Source organism: Panthera pardus, unplaced genomic scaffold (genome assembly GCF_024362965.1).
Source record: "Panthera pardus isolate Hobbes unplaced genomic scaffold, ASM2436296v1 HiC_scaffold_2, whole genome shotgun sequence".
Taxonomy (NCBI): domain Eukaryota; kingdom Metazoa; phylum Chordata; class Mammalia; order Carnivora; family Felidae; genus Panthera; species Panthera pardus.
In genome coordinates, this window is record NW_026526765.1 from 43,548,032 (window position 1) to 43,562,106 (window position 14,075).

The window sequence follows — 14,075 nt, forward strand, 5'->3', positions numbered from 1 at the left end:
ACAATACTGAGAGAATCACCCCTCAGGCTGATGAAAACACAAGTACAACCACACTTCTGGGAAAACTATAGGGCAACAGGCCCTTCACAGTTGGTGGGGGTGCAAAGTAGTATGACCCTTGACAACCTAATAAAACTTCAAAAGTGCCACTCTTGGGGCGCCTGGGTGGCTCAGTCGGTGAAGCATCTGACTTCGGCTCAGGTCATGGTCTCACGGTTCCCGCGTTCAAGCCCGGCATGGGGCTCTAAGCTGTCAGCACACAGCCTGCTTTAGATCCTGCCCGCTCTCTCTGCCCCTCCCCTGCTGCCTCTCTCAAAAGTCAATGAACAAACTTAAAAAAAAGTGCTCGCTCTTTGACCCAACATTCCAGCACTGGGAATTTCCTCTGAAGATACATCTCCAACAAGACGAAAATACACCTGCATGAGATTATTCATTGCAGCGTTGTGATTGCAAATCTTGGAAACGCAAATGTCTATGAGAAAGTGACTGAACATAGCATGTCCACACTGAGTACTATTTGCTATAGAAAAGAAGGAGGAAGATCTTTGAATCCATTTTGAGTTATTTCCAGGATATATCGTTAAGTGCAAAGGCACAGTACAGAGAAGTGTAATGTGCTACTTTTCATGTAAGAAAGAAGGGTTGGATATAAATAAATACAAATGCATTTGCTCATTTGTAGAAAATAAGGAAAGATAAGCCAGAAACTAAAGAGATTAGTTATGTACAGAGGGTAGGTAGGAATATTGTGACAAGAAGGGGAAACAATAGGCTGTAAAGGATGAAGGGGGTGGGACAGTTCTGACTATATCTTTTGGTTTAACTGTGGCTCTTAGAACCATAATAATGTTCCTCATACCCAGAGCATGATGAAAATCAACCACGAGATGAGTGGAGTTCAGAATTTCACCACTGTAAATGACTTGGCTTTGGTCATTGCACTAGGGTTATGGAAGATGTTAACATTAGTGAAAGCTAGGTGCAAGGTATATTGGGAACTCTGTACTGTTTTTGCCACCTTAAAGTCTTTTTCAAGATAAAATTTTGTAAAAATATATTGCTGAAGTTTCCATTTTGAGAACTAGCTCATGGAACTTCAGTCCAGGAAGGGAGACAAACATTTATGCAAATATGTGATGTGTTCCAAAATAGAGGTTAAGGGAGACTGCAGAATCTGGGTCAGTGCCTGAAGTCAGAGAGGGTTATCGTGGGGGAAGTGATAGCTGACATCTGAAAAATGAGGAATTAAGTAGGTAAAGAGAGGAACAGCATATATGGAACCTCTGCAGCAAGGGGGAACATGGTGCTTTTAGGGAGATGGACAAGGACCATTAAGACTGGAAGGAGGGGCGCCTGGGTGGCTCAGTCAGTTGGGCGGCCGACTTTGGCTCAGGTCATGATCTCGAGGTCCGTGAGTTCGAGCCCCGCGTCGGGCTCTGTGCTGACAGCTCAGAGCCTGGAGCCTGTTTCAGATTCTGTGTCTCCCTCTCTCTGACCCTCCCCCGTTCATGCTCTGTCTCTCTCTGTCTCAAAAATAAATAAACATTAAAAAAAATTTGAAAAAAAAAAAAAAGACTGGAAGGAAAATTTGCTACAGGTGCAAGATGAAGCTGGAGTGGGTGGGGATGAGGGTGGGGAGGGTGGGGAGGATTCGGATCACCTGGGGCCTTGCAACTGGGTCCAGCTGGGTCTCAATTGCCAGGTCCCAGATTTTGCCAAAGAAGCACAGACAGCAGAGAATTTATCCTACGTTGTTGCAACTAGAATGACCACTTGGGTCCTGTCAGTGATCTCAGGGTGCTGGCTGCAATCAGAGAGTGTGTTATACTTGTCACACGGTGCCTGAGCTTCTGTGTCTGGTGGCTTACCCCCCTGAACTTTAAGTCTGGCTTCCTAAGTTCGAGTCGTCCTGAAGATTTTCCCTTTCGAGAGTCCTATCATCTCTATTTCACTTTCAAGTGGTATTGACGTACCAGGTAGAAGTTCTGCCCCCTCCCACTTTTCTTTGATCTTTAAACTCAGGAAATTGCTTGAGGGGCAGGCTCCTGTGTCCGCTGGATCAGCCTGGACATTGTTTGCCAATAGCAAATCTTGTCCAACCTTAGGAATTTGCCTTTTAGCGTCATTTCCAGGGGGGCACTGTGGCTTATAAACCATTGCACTGGGGCGCCTGGGTGGCTCAGTCAGGCTTCTGACTCCTGATTTTGGCTCAGGTCATGATCTCGAGGTTCATGGGTTTGAGCCCTGCTTCGGGCTCTGCACTGACTGTGCAGAGCTTGCTTGGGATTCTCTCTCTGTCCCTCTCTCTGCCTGTCCCCCGCTTGTGCGCGTGTGCTCTCTCTCTCTCTCAAAATAAATAAACTTAAAAAAGAAAACCATTGCACTTATGTCACTAATGTTCACTTGGAGCCAACTCTGAATGCCTCAGCTTCACACGGGTGACTTCTGCTGCTGCCTCCACACTCGCCCAGGGGGGACTTGTACTGCTTAGCAATCTCAGCTTGGGCTCTATGTAGCAATCCCAGTTCTTTCAATGGGCTTGCTGAAGATCCAAATTAAGCCTCTCTTTAAAATGATGTTGCATATCTTTCCACTCTACACCCCAGTCACAGCCCAGCTCCATCGTTTTAAGATTGATCATATTTGTCCAGCAGAGAACTGCAATGGGAAATATTTGTGAGGGTCCTGGGGGACAGGAATCCCCCCACAGCCAACAACCAGGTCCAAGGCATATGGCAGTGGAGAATTCAGCCTACGTTGTGGCAACTGGAATGACCAGTTTGGGTCCTGTGATCTCAGAGTGCCAGTTGCCATCAGAAAGTGTGTGTTGTATGAGTCACATGGTGGCCTGGGGTTCCTCGTCTGGTAGTTTACCTCCCTAATCTGATTTTGCAGCACTCTGTTTTGCATTCAAGCCTCTGCCAGTGCCAGGTTGGCTACCTAACTGTCTGTATGTAGGTCGTTCAATGCTCTGAGAAGCAGAAAATCTTACATTCCTTTTTCCAGAGGTATTTCGCAACACAGGGTCTATTAACGTCATGGGCTTTGTGACTGTCTCTGAAATTGCATGTAAAATTTAGCATGTATGCATCTATGTGAATTTTATGGAGGGTCCGTAGCTTCCATTAAAATCTCAACAAGGTGTATGACCATCCTCTTCCCCACCCCCAAGTCGTAAACCACGGTCTTACCTGCATTTTATTCTTCTATATTCTATGCGAAGGTTTCCATATATTCCCCAAAGCCTCACCTTCTCCACACTCATGCATGGTCTGGGTCCCAAAAGAGCAACGATTTTATTATTGGCTTATAGCTTTCTTATTTAGTGATGGGATGCTCCTCTCCACCTCCCTCTCTTTCATAGCTACTTCACATCTCCTCCAAGAGGTCGTTGCTTGACATTGGACCATCGGTAAAAAAATAATGAGTCACTGAGGATGAGGGCTCTAACTCCAGCTGGGATTCCTGGGATTCCATAGCATCAATCATGTAATAGAGGGTGGCTTTGAAAAGTGACGTTACCTATACATGTTCATTACATTATAGACTTATGCTTTATATACTTTTCCATATATACTGCTACAGCTCACAATAAAACGTTTCTTAAAAATGGTGTTTCCATTAGAGTGACACAAATCATCGTTACATTTTCCCCTCACATGAAGTTGCTTTAGTTATAAAATCAATACATCACTGTTTTTTTTTTTTAATGTTTATTTATTATTGAGAGACAGAGAGACACAGGGTGTGAGCAGGGGAGGGGCAGAGAGAAGGGGAGACACAGAATCCGAAGCAGGCTCCAGGCTCTGAGCTGTCAGCACAGAGCCCGACGCAGGGCTTGAACTCACAAACTACGAGATCATGACCTGAGCCAAAGTTGGTCGCCTAACCAACTGAGCCACCCAGGCGCCCCAAAGTCAATACATCACTGTTAAAAATGCAATAACAGAGGTAAGAAAAAAAAAAGAAAGAAAGAAGAAAAGAAAAGAAAAGCATAAAATTTCACTCTTAAGTCAATTGACTTGGTGAAAATTCCCAAAATATTTTGTGTTCTGCATACCCTTCAAAATTCCTTGACTATATGCATATGACTTCTTTTTTAAAAAGAGCCAAAATGGAATCATGCTTCACATTTTTTTTTTAACAGCTGTATTGAGGTATAGTTGATATCCATTAAACTGCGTGTACCTTCGAGACTATACTCGGTAAGTTTTGAAATAGACACACACAATTGGGAAACCATCTTCCCCAAATTGGGAACACATTATCCATCACTTCGAAGAGTTTCCTCATGCCCTTTTGTAATACTTGCCGCTCATTCTGCCTCCCCTTTCCCCTTTAAGCAACTAGATATGCTTTCTGTCCCTACAGAGCAGGTGGCATTTTCAACTACGATAAAGCTACCATGAACATGTATGTACAAGTCGTTTTAGAGCTATATGCTTCCTTTTCTTTTAGGGGAGTTCCAGTTCCTCCATATCCTTGCCAACACCACTATGGTCGGTCTTTTAATAGGGTCGGTCCTTCTAACAGATACATAGTGGTATCTCATTATGGTTTTTATTTGGATTTCCCTAATTACGACTGATGTTGAACATTATTTTCATATGTTTATTTACCATCCATATATCTTCTTTGGTAACGGGTCTGTTCAAACCTTTGCCTATTTAAAAAGATGAAGTTGTTTTCTTATCACTAGGCTTTGAGAGTTCTTCATGTATTCTGGATATGAGTGTTGTTTTTTTTAAATTAACTTATTTAAATTCAAGTTAGTTAACATACTGTGTAGTGTTGGTTTCAGGAGTAGAACCCAGTGATTCATCCTTACATATGACACCAGGTGCTCATCCCTACAAGTGCCCTTTAAAATGCCCATCACCCATTTAGCCCATCCCCCCCACTCACTTCCCCTCCAACAACCCTGTTTGTTCTCTGTATTTAAGAGTCTCATATGGGTTGCCTTCCTCTCTGCTTTTATCATATTTTTCCTTCCCTTCCCTTATGTTCATCCGTTTACTTTTTTAAAAAATATTTATTTTTGAGAGAGAGGGAGAGAATGTGCGGGTGCGAGAGTGTGGGAGGGGCAGAGAGAGGGAGACAGAGGATCTGAAGTGGGTTCTGCACCAACAGCAGACAGCCCGATGTGGGGCTCGAACTCATGAACAGTGAGATCATAACCTGAGCTGAAGTCGGACACTTAAGCGACCAAGCCACCCAGCCCCTATCTTTGTTATAATTCTTGAAATCAGACATTAGCACACCAACTTTGTTCTTCTTAAAAGATATTTTGGCTATTCTAGGTCCTTTACATTTTCAAATGAATTTTAGAATCAGCTGATCAACTTATACACACACAAAAAAAGCCTGCTGACTTTGGTGAGAATTGATATCTTAACCCCAGAGTCTTCTGAGTCATGAACAAGGTGTATTTCTCCACTTATTTAGGTGTTAATTTCTTTTAGCAATATGTTAGTCTTTATGAAGATTATATATTATAGTTTTTAACAGGTGTTTCATATCTGCCATGAGAGTTACCCCCAATTACTGCATATTTTTGATGCAATTATAAGTGCAACTTCTGATTGTTTGCAGCTAGTATAGAGAAATACAGTTGGATTTTGTATATTGACCTTGTATCCTGAAGCTTTGTAAACCAATTAGTAGTAGCATTTTTGCAGATTCCATTGGATTTTCTGCGTTGGTATTATGCCATCTTCATAGAAACAGTTATTTCTTCCTTTCCAATCTGGATGCTGTTTACTTCTTCTTCTTGCCTAATTTCATTGTCTGGATATCTGGCACAATATTGAATAGAAGTCTCTGATCTGCTTCTGATCTTACAGGGAAAGTATTCAGTTTTTTCCGTCAAGTATGACATTAGCTGTAGGTTTTCATAGATGCTTTTTACTGGTTGTGAAATCCCCTTGTATTCCTAGTTGCTGGGAGTTTTAGATTAAGGATAGATGTTGGATTTCACCAAATGCCTTTCTGTGTCCATTGAGATGATCATTTATTTTTTCTTTTCTAGTTTGTTAATAATGGTGAATTACACTGATTTCAAATGTTAAACCAACCCTGGATTTTTTTTGTGTGTGTGGTCTTGGTGTAAGAGATGATTTCTTTTGTTTCCTCCAAGTTTTTATTTTTATTATTTTATTTACATTCTAGTTAGTTAACATATAGTGTAATATTGGTTCAGGAATAGAATTTAGTGATTCATCACTTACACATAACACCCAGCGCTCGTTATATAACAAGATCCCTTCTTAATTCCCACCACCCACTTAGCACATTCCCCACCCACCTCCCTCCATCAACTCTCAGTTTGTTCTCTATCATTAAGAGTCTCTCATGGTTTGCTTCCCTCTCTCTTTTTTTCCCCCTTCCCACATATTCATCTGTTTCCTAAATTCCACATATAAGTGAAATCATATGTCTTTCTCTGACTTATTTCACTTAGCATAATACACTTTAGCTCCATCCATGTTGTTGCAAGTGGCAAGGTTTGAAGGCTGAGTAATATTCTATTATATATATATATATATATATATATACACACACATGTATATATGTGTATATATATATATAACATTTATAAATGTTTTTATATATCTCACATACTATTTTTAATAAAACAGCTTTTCCCTACTGATCAACCACAAATATATTTGCATATCAGTAGGTGAATTTTTGTAATGTTTGGGGGCATCATACCATTTTATTTGGGATAAATCATAATTTAACCTAACGTTGGATGTTTGTTTCCAACTTTTTACTGTTATCAAAATACAAGCTCTCCTTTTGCATAAAGTTTTGCAAACACAAAATATTCTTAGGATAAATTCCCAGGTTTAATGGGTCAGAGGGCTACACATTTGAAGACTTATGTGTCGTAAAATTGCCCTTTAGAAAAGCCATAACAATGTATACCCCCATCTGCAGAGCATAAGATTGTCTATTTTTCAAAACCCTTCCCCAAACTAGGTATTTTTTTTAAGTAGGTCGATAGTCCTTGCACATGATGAAATCCTTCTCCTTCACACAAATCGTTCAGCCTCTTCAGCCTAAATGGCTGTAAGTGGACTTAAGATATCAGAGAAGAAAAAGAAAGGTGATGTCCTTCTACGTAAGGAAGTTACCATAACGACAGATTGCTCAGAAATAAATTTGTATCCCTACCCTACTTCTGGTAGGCACGTATCTCCGGGGCAATAGCATGTCTTGCTGATGGCAAACACCTTGATTTTCACACGTGGTTGAAAGATAAATTAATTTTTTTTTCGTCTTTCAGAATGTCAGATCTAGATGAATCCTTAACAACAGATCCGTCTAGTCCTTCATTTCATAGATGGGAAAACGGTGTCAGAGAGAGTGAGTGAGGGAACTTGCCCAAGATACCACTGGAAATTAGTGGCAGGGCCAAATGGTTGGGTAAAATTAGTGCTAAGTTCTGTTTTTGTTCTGTCTGTGACTCTTCCACTTAGAACAACATCCAGCCTGGGTGGCTCAGTTGGTTAAGCATCCAGCTCTTGATCTTGGCCCAGGTAATAATCTCACAGTTCGTGGGATGGAGCCCCGTGTTGGGCTCAGCGCTGACAGCATCAAGCCTGCTTGAGATTCTCTCTCTCTCTCTCTCTCTCTCTCTCTCTCCCCCTCAAAATAAACAAAGTTTAAAAAAAAGAAGAATATTTGAATAGAAAATCCCCCTTCCCCCAATATCCACTTTTCTAAATCTTATGCCTTAAGGGCAGCAACTGCAGATTAGAGAAAACAATTGCTTTTGCGTTTCCATCTCTGCTTTGTCTGTTTCCAGGAATGTCATGAGTGAATGGCATTCCTTTTCCCAGTAAATGAGGCTGATGGTACAAACGGTCGAATGAGGGTTTGGTTCGTAGGTACAAAAGACCTCCGAAGCAATCCCAAACCAAAAAAGGCATACCCTGAGGGGTATGAGTACTGACTTGTGTCAGGTCCATTTCTCCTGGAAAGATAAAGATGCCGCTAATTAATAGAGAGATGTTGGGGTTTGACGAACGTATATAACATCCACAACGGAAGTCAAGTTGGGGGTGGGAGGAGGGGAGAGCGATTAGAATAAAAATAGATAATTAGGCATAGACACCTGTGGCGTTGGCTACGGAATGGCTGATGGGTTGGATCAACTCATAGAGGGCTTGGTATGTCCCGAATACACACCCCAAAAGGCCCAGGATGCTGATCATGATGTCCTTTGCAATGGTGACACAGCTCATGTCTTCAGGATAAAAGGTGATGAGCTCCAGGAGGGGCGGGATGATGAGGGCCAGGGCGCTGCTGCTCACGGAGCCCACAAAGGAGATGACCAGGTCCAGGCGGGGGATGAGGATGGCTGAGACACCTGCAACGAGAGAAGAAATTTAGAATCACTGAGTGTTCCTGCAAGAAGGGAGCTCAGAAACAAACCATTTCTTTGGAGCCTGATAACCCCACAGATGCCTGACCGACCATTTTGGGAAATGATGGTGGGAAATGATGGGAAAATGGGAATGGTGGGGAAAGATCCCATCGAGGACGTGAACAGTAGGTCAGGCACTGTGGCTCTGGACTCCCACCTCTGTTTTAAACACCAATGTAGGTGCTCTCCTTTTATTTTTTTTTAAACTTATCTATTTATTTTAAGCAAGAAAGAGCACAAGTGGAAGAGAGAGAGAGAATCCCAAACAGGCTCCATGCTGTCAGCGTGGAGCTCGGCACGGGGTTTGAGCCCATGAACTGTGAGATCTTGACCTGAGCTGAAATCAAGAGTCTGACACTTCACTGACTAAGCCACCCAGGCACCTGGGTGGCACCCCTCCTTTGGGTTTTTCACATATCATAGTTGTTAGAAAGTCTCCTCTACCACTTATCTATTATTACGTTCTCATTAAAGAGATGGGGAAATCTAGAGGTCTAGAGGGAATGAGATGTGGCCAAGGTCATACATTCTCTGAGATGAGAATCCATTGAAATGCCTATCTAAGGCTCTTTCTGCTCCACTATGCTGCCTCCCTTGTATATGAAAGAACTTGGTATAAAGTAAGTGCTCAATAAACGTTTGACTCTTACTCAGACACTGAATCTACCGTGAATCTATACTACTCTACAAAATACAGCTACTGTCTAGAAGCAAGAATGAATAAAAAATGAGAGATGGATTTGTTGTCAGAATCTCAACCACTTGTTTCCCTACTGCTAGAAGGATCCTGGTAAATTAAAAAGAACATAAAACAGCCTTAGGCTGTCTGCTCCCTCCTCTTCTCTTCTCTTTCATTCCCTTCTCTTCCTCCAGGCGAGTCCAATTTCAATAATGTTTGAGTGAACAAACATACAATTCATGTGACTTCACTTTGTACAACCATATGATTTTCCTATGAACAAATTAGGGAAAAAACTGCCCTGGGAAGCACCCATACTAGCTTCCTGGATCTGAAGAAAACATCACCTCTTTCTGAAATTGCTGCAACACATCCAAACAGAGAATGAGAGAGACTCATCAACTCTTGCAGTTGAGGATTCATCACCCCTCTGATGGGATGGTCCTGTCCAGTTTTCCCTCCTCAGATATTTAATAAATTGCTTACTGGAGAAGGCACAGAGAAAGCTCAGTGTCCTCCCGGAGAGCTCACACTGACAGAGCAGAGAAAATATGTTATAGTAAAGCTATAATGCAAGATAGACTGCAGGGGTTCTCTAGAAGGTTCATATCTGGTCACGCCAACCCACTGCTCACAGATCTTTCGCGGTTCCCCAGTGCCCAGTCTCCTTAGCACAAGGTCCCTGATGACTTGGGCCCTTCCAGATCCCCTGGCTTCGTGTCTTGTCACTCCCCGCTGCTTTTAGTTCTCCAAAGAGGCCATAAGTACTTACCTCAGATCCGTGCATAGCGTGCTTCCTACACGTGGTACATTCTTTACTCCTCCTCTACCTCCTATTTGTCTCTTAGGTCTTAACTGAACCATCATTCCACCAGAGAGGACTTCCTGACCTGGCCTAGCCTAAAGCATAGGACCTTGGTGTGCTTTTAGGGCATCCTCCTCTTATGATCTTAACCATCATATGTTACATCATTATGTACCCTCTTAACACTGATCACAATGCACTATAATTATTTCCTTGCATATGTTTCTTACTCGACGGTAAGCCTCATGAGGGCAGGCGCCACGTCTGCTTTATTATTCATTATTGTATCCCGGGTGCCTAGCACAATAGTAGGTGCTCAACAAATGACTGTTGAATGAATAAGGAATAATGGAACTGACAGATGAATAAAGGAGGAGGAAGTGGTCACCCATGGTATAACAGAAGCAGTGCATATCATTAGAAGGTCAGCTCTGTCTAGCACTGCCTTCCCTGATCTCAAGTGGCCTCAGTTTTTCTCTTCAACTTAGACCATTCCTACTAGGAATGATCTCAAAACAATAGAGCTACAGGGCCCAAATGTCTTGGGTACATACTGGAAACTCTGTGATACCTTAAATCGAGCAGGAGTGCTATTTCTGCCAATAGAACTCCATTTATGTGAAGCGTAACATCGGATAGCATATTCTTCTGCTAGAAGGCTCCTAGAATTACACAATTTCTCCTGACCCTGAACCGAGACTGGATTTCCTCAACTTTAAACTCTGACACCTGGAGTCTTTAAGACTTCATTTTCTCTCTCTCTTGCACAGTATCCCACAGGTGTTTAAAGACAGATATTCCTTAAGGACAGATACAGAAATTCCCCAAGGCTTTGCTTCTCTAGGAAAAACATCCCTAGTTCTTTTTCCCTTTCCTCACGGGGCACCTTTTCTCATTTCATTTCTCTGGACATGCTTCAGAGAAAACATTCCCCAGCCTGTTCATGATGTTTCCCAAACATCTACAACAGTGCCTAATGTAGGATGAAAGAGTGAATAAATGAATGGAAGGAAGCATTAAGGAAGGAAGATCGGAGGGGGAGAGGAGAAAAGATTGCACCCCAAAAATGATCGCTAAGACTATAACAAATCAGCCTCTTGTTTTCCCCTGCAGTTCAACACCACTTTAGATAAGTGCCTCGATCTTAATTTAGGATAGGAAGGAATATGGCACGTGATGGAAAACAGACTTAGGTACTACACAACCTGTGGCTCAAACCCCAGCTCTGTCATTTAGCAGCTCTATGATCTGAGTGTGTTAGCCAACTTCTCTGGGCCACAGTTCCTCCTGTTGGTGATATTACGTCGCTAGGCTGTCATGAGTATTCGACAACGTCAGTGTGATGCCTGGCATACATACAGCAGGCATATAGGAGCGTGATTGAATGAATGGTATTTTTTTTCTCCCATAAACCAGCCAGTGTCTACTTTCCATGTGTAGGCAGCAGAGATGTCTGCAACATGTGATGGTTCTAAGTAAGCCCGTTTTTCAGGTGGAAAGTTGAGGTTCAGGGAGGCGAAGTGTCTTGCACAAGGTCGCAAAGAAAGTAAGTGGCAGAGCCAGTGATAGTGGGATAGATGCCAGTGTGACTCACAGCCACAGCTTTGGGCAAAGGGTGCCCTTTTATCTTACTTACAGGTCAGACAGACCAAGGCTATGCGGACAGACAGGTCTACAAACAGCGTCCACCTCTCTGACACCTGGGAGACGGCGAAGGGGAGGATGATGTCGGCCGGGACGTGGAACTGGAGGGCGTAGGTGAAGAAGATGCCAATGGAGTAGAGCAGCTTGACCGACTGGTACGGCCTGCAGAGAGATGGATAGGACGTGAAATGTAATGTGGCTCTGGGAAGGGCCATTCAAGACTCACTCGTTGCTCAGAAGCTGGTACCTTGTCACTGAGTTACAGAACTGGCTAACTTCCATTGACTCGGGCTCGACCCGCCATTAGAGCCACCTGGGAAGCTTCTAAAAGTGCACGTTCCTGGAGATTCTGATCCAACTGGCCTACGGCTCAGGAATCTGTGCCTTTTATTCTTTCACTTCTTAAAAAAAGTGTATCTGTATATAGTTTCCAGTTCAAAAGTCATGCAGTGAAAAGCTTCCCTCCTACCCTTAATTCCCAGCCTCCAGTTTTTCTTTCCATAGACACCTCCTCTAACAGTTTTCTTGTAGCTCTTTCAGAAATAATCAGTGTATATACAAGCTTATACCAAATGTATACACACTTACACACACGTGGTCGCATCCTCTATATAATGCTAAGCTCCGTTTTTGTTCATTAGATATTTCTTGGAGATTGCTTTCTTTCTTTTTTTTAAATTTTATTTATTTATTTTGAGAGACAGAGAAAGAATCCCAAGCAGACTCTGCACAAGCGGGGGAGGGGCAGAGAGAAGGAGAGAGAGAATCCCAAGTAGGCTCTGCGCCATTTGCACAGAGCCCTATATGGGGCTCAGTCCCACGACCCGGGAGGCCATGACCTGAGCTGAGATCAAGAGTTGGACGCTTAACCCACTAAGCCACGCAGGCACCCCTACGGAGATTGTTTCCTAGTAGTCCACACAGATGTGGCTTCTATTTAATAGATGCTTGGTATTCCTACAGCATATACTATAATTGTTTTTGACTAGTCTTCAAATCATGGATATTTAGATTATTCCACGTCTTTTGCTGGTAAAGAATGCTGGGAAGTATACGCTTGCACATAGATATCTATGCACATTTAGCATACAACCTGAGAAGTATAAATGCTGGCTAAAAGTATATGCAATTTAAACTTTTGAGAGCTACTGACATACTGCCCCTTTGTTGTCCTAGCGTATAGAAGTACTTGCTTCCCCACATCCTTGCCAAAACACAGCCTGTGAACGTGTGCTGGTCTTTGCCATTCTGGTTTTTTTTTTTTTCCTGGCATTTCTGTTATTATGAAGGAAACAAATGATCTTTTCAAATGTATAACATGCCATTTAAAAAATCTGCCTGTGAACTGTGTGCTCATGCCCATCGTTTTCTTGGGCTGTGGGTCTTTCTCTTATTGGGAAGGGGTACTTGTCTAAGGCTCCTCTGGGGAAGCTGATGGCCAGCCAGGTTCAGAGCAGGTGTGACGTGCTCATGGGCTACGTTTTCCAGCTGAGGTCCCCATAAGGAAAGTGCCCTGCCCAATGTAGCTAGCGGCAGCCCGAACTGCCCTGACCAGGAACAGCGTATTAGAATGATGTCTTACTGGTGTAATGTAAGTCGTGACTTCAAAGAAATCCCATATTATTATCCCATGCCTTATTCCACCACCGCACAATGAGGTGGGTGGGCTGGTGATATTTGTCTCATTTTACAACTGTGGCCTTGTGGGAAATGAATGCCCCATCATTCTACTCCCCATGAAAGAACAAGGCTGCGGGAAGACACAGCGATGATCATCGTAGCTAATACTCGATGAGTACTTACTCTGTGCCAGATGCTTTTCTAAGCATTTTATGTACATTAAACCAGTTAATCCTCACAATCACTCTTCGAGATAATGTGACAGTCATTTGTTTCTGCTGTTCACCAGTGCTTCCCGTTCTTCCAGACAACTGGTAGAATTTCACTTCTTTGCCCCCGGCAGTGAGGTGTGGCCCTGGGAGTTGTTTTGACCAAGGAAGTGCAAGCTGAAGAGATGTAGGTCACTTCCCAGGGAACATTTAGCAGCTCCATGGTGAAGGGCATGATTCACTGCATTCTGCCATGGCAACGTTTTAGGGAGTGGCTGTTCTCAGCATTCTGTGTCCTGGGGAGGGGATGGTGCAGAGCTGAGCCCCAGCCACCCCGTAAGGGGCGGGCAACTTGAGCATAGAATCAAGCGTGTGTGTGTGTGTGTGTGTGTGTGTGTGTGTGTATTCAGCCACGGAGATTTTGGAGTTGTTTATTACTGGAGCATAACCAAGCCTAGACAAATAGGCATTAGTATTATCCTCATTTTGCTGAGGATGGGAATGAGGTCTGCAAGATGAGGCAGCTTGTCCAGGGTCACATAAGAACCAGGATGCAAATTCCTTTACTTAGTTTTGAAACCTTTGCTGTGAAACGCCTGGCTATACTGACTGCCTAGTCACAATGCACTCACTATAGTGCCGGAATAATGAGGATAGCTCACACTCGATGATGCTATGTGC

The 14,075-nt window shown here is 43.1% G+C and overlaps 1 protein-coding gene across 3 annotated transcripts in view; it reads right to left on the reverse strand.

Moving 5' to 3' along the window:
* Positions 1–6,638: 6,638 nt before the first annotated feature.
* The window catches only part of SLC36A3 (solute carrier family 36 member 3), a 28,407-nt gene continuing 20,970 nt past the window's right edge, over positions 6,639–14,075 (reverse strand). Inside the window, exons 9-11 of one of the 3 annotated variants that reach the window (XM_019464470.2) lie at positions 11,558–11,727; positions 8,126–8,380; positions 6,639–7,984 (exon numbers count right to left, since the gene is read on the reverse strand). In XM_019464470.2, the coding sequence (XP_019320015.2) occupies positions 7,731–7,984; positions 8,126–8,380; positions 11,558–11,727 (679 nt within the window). In that variant the 3' untranslated portion in view covers positions 6,639–7,730. Of the gene's footprint in view, positions 7,985–8,022; positions 8,381–11,557; positions 11,728–14,075 lie in introns of those variants that run through there. The other 2 variants (XM_053907045.1, XM_053907046.1) reach the window with 2 other exon arrangements.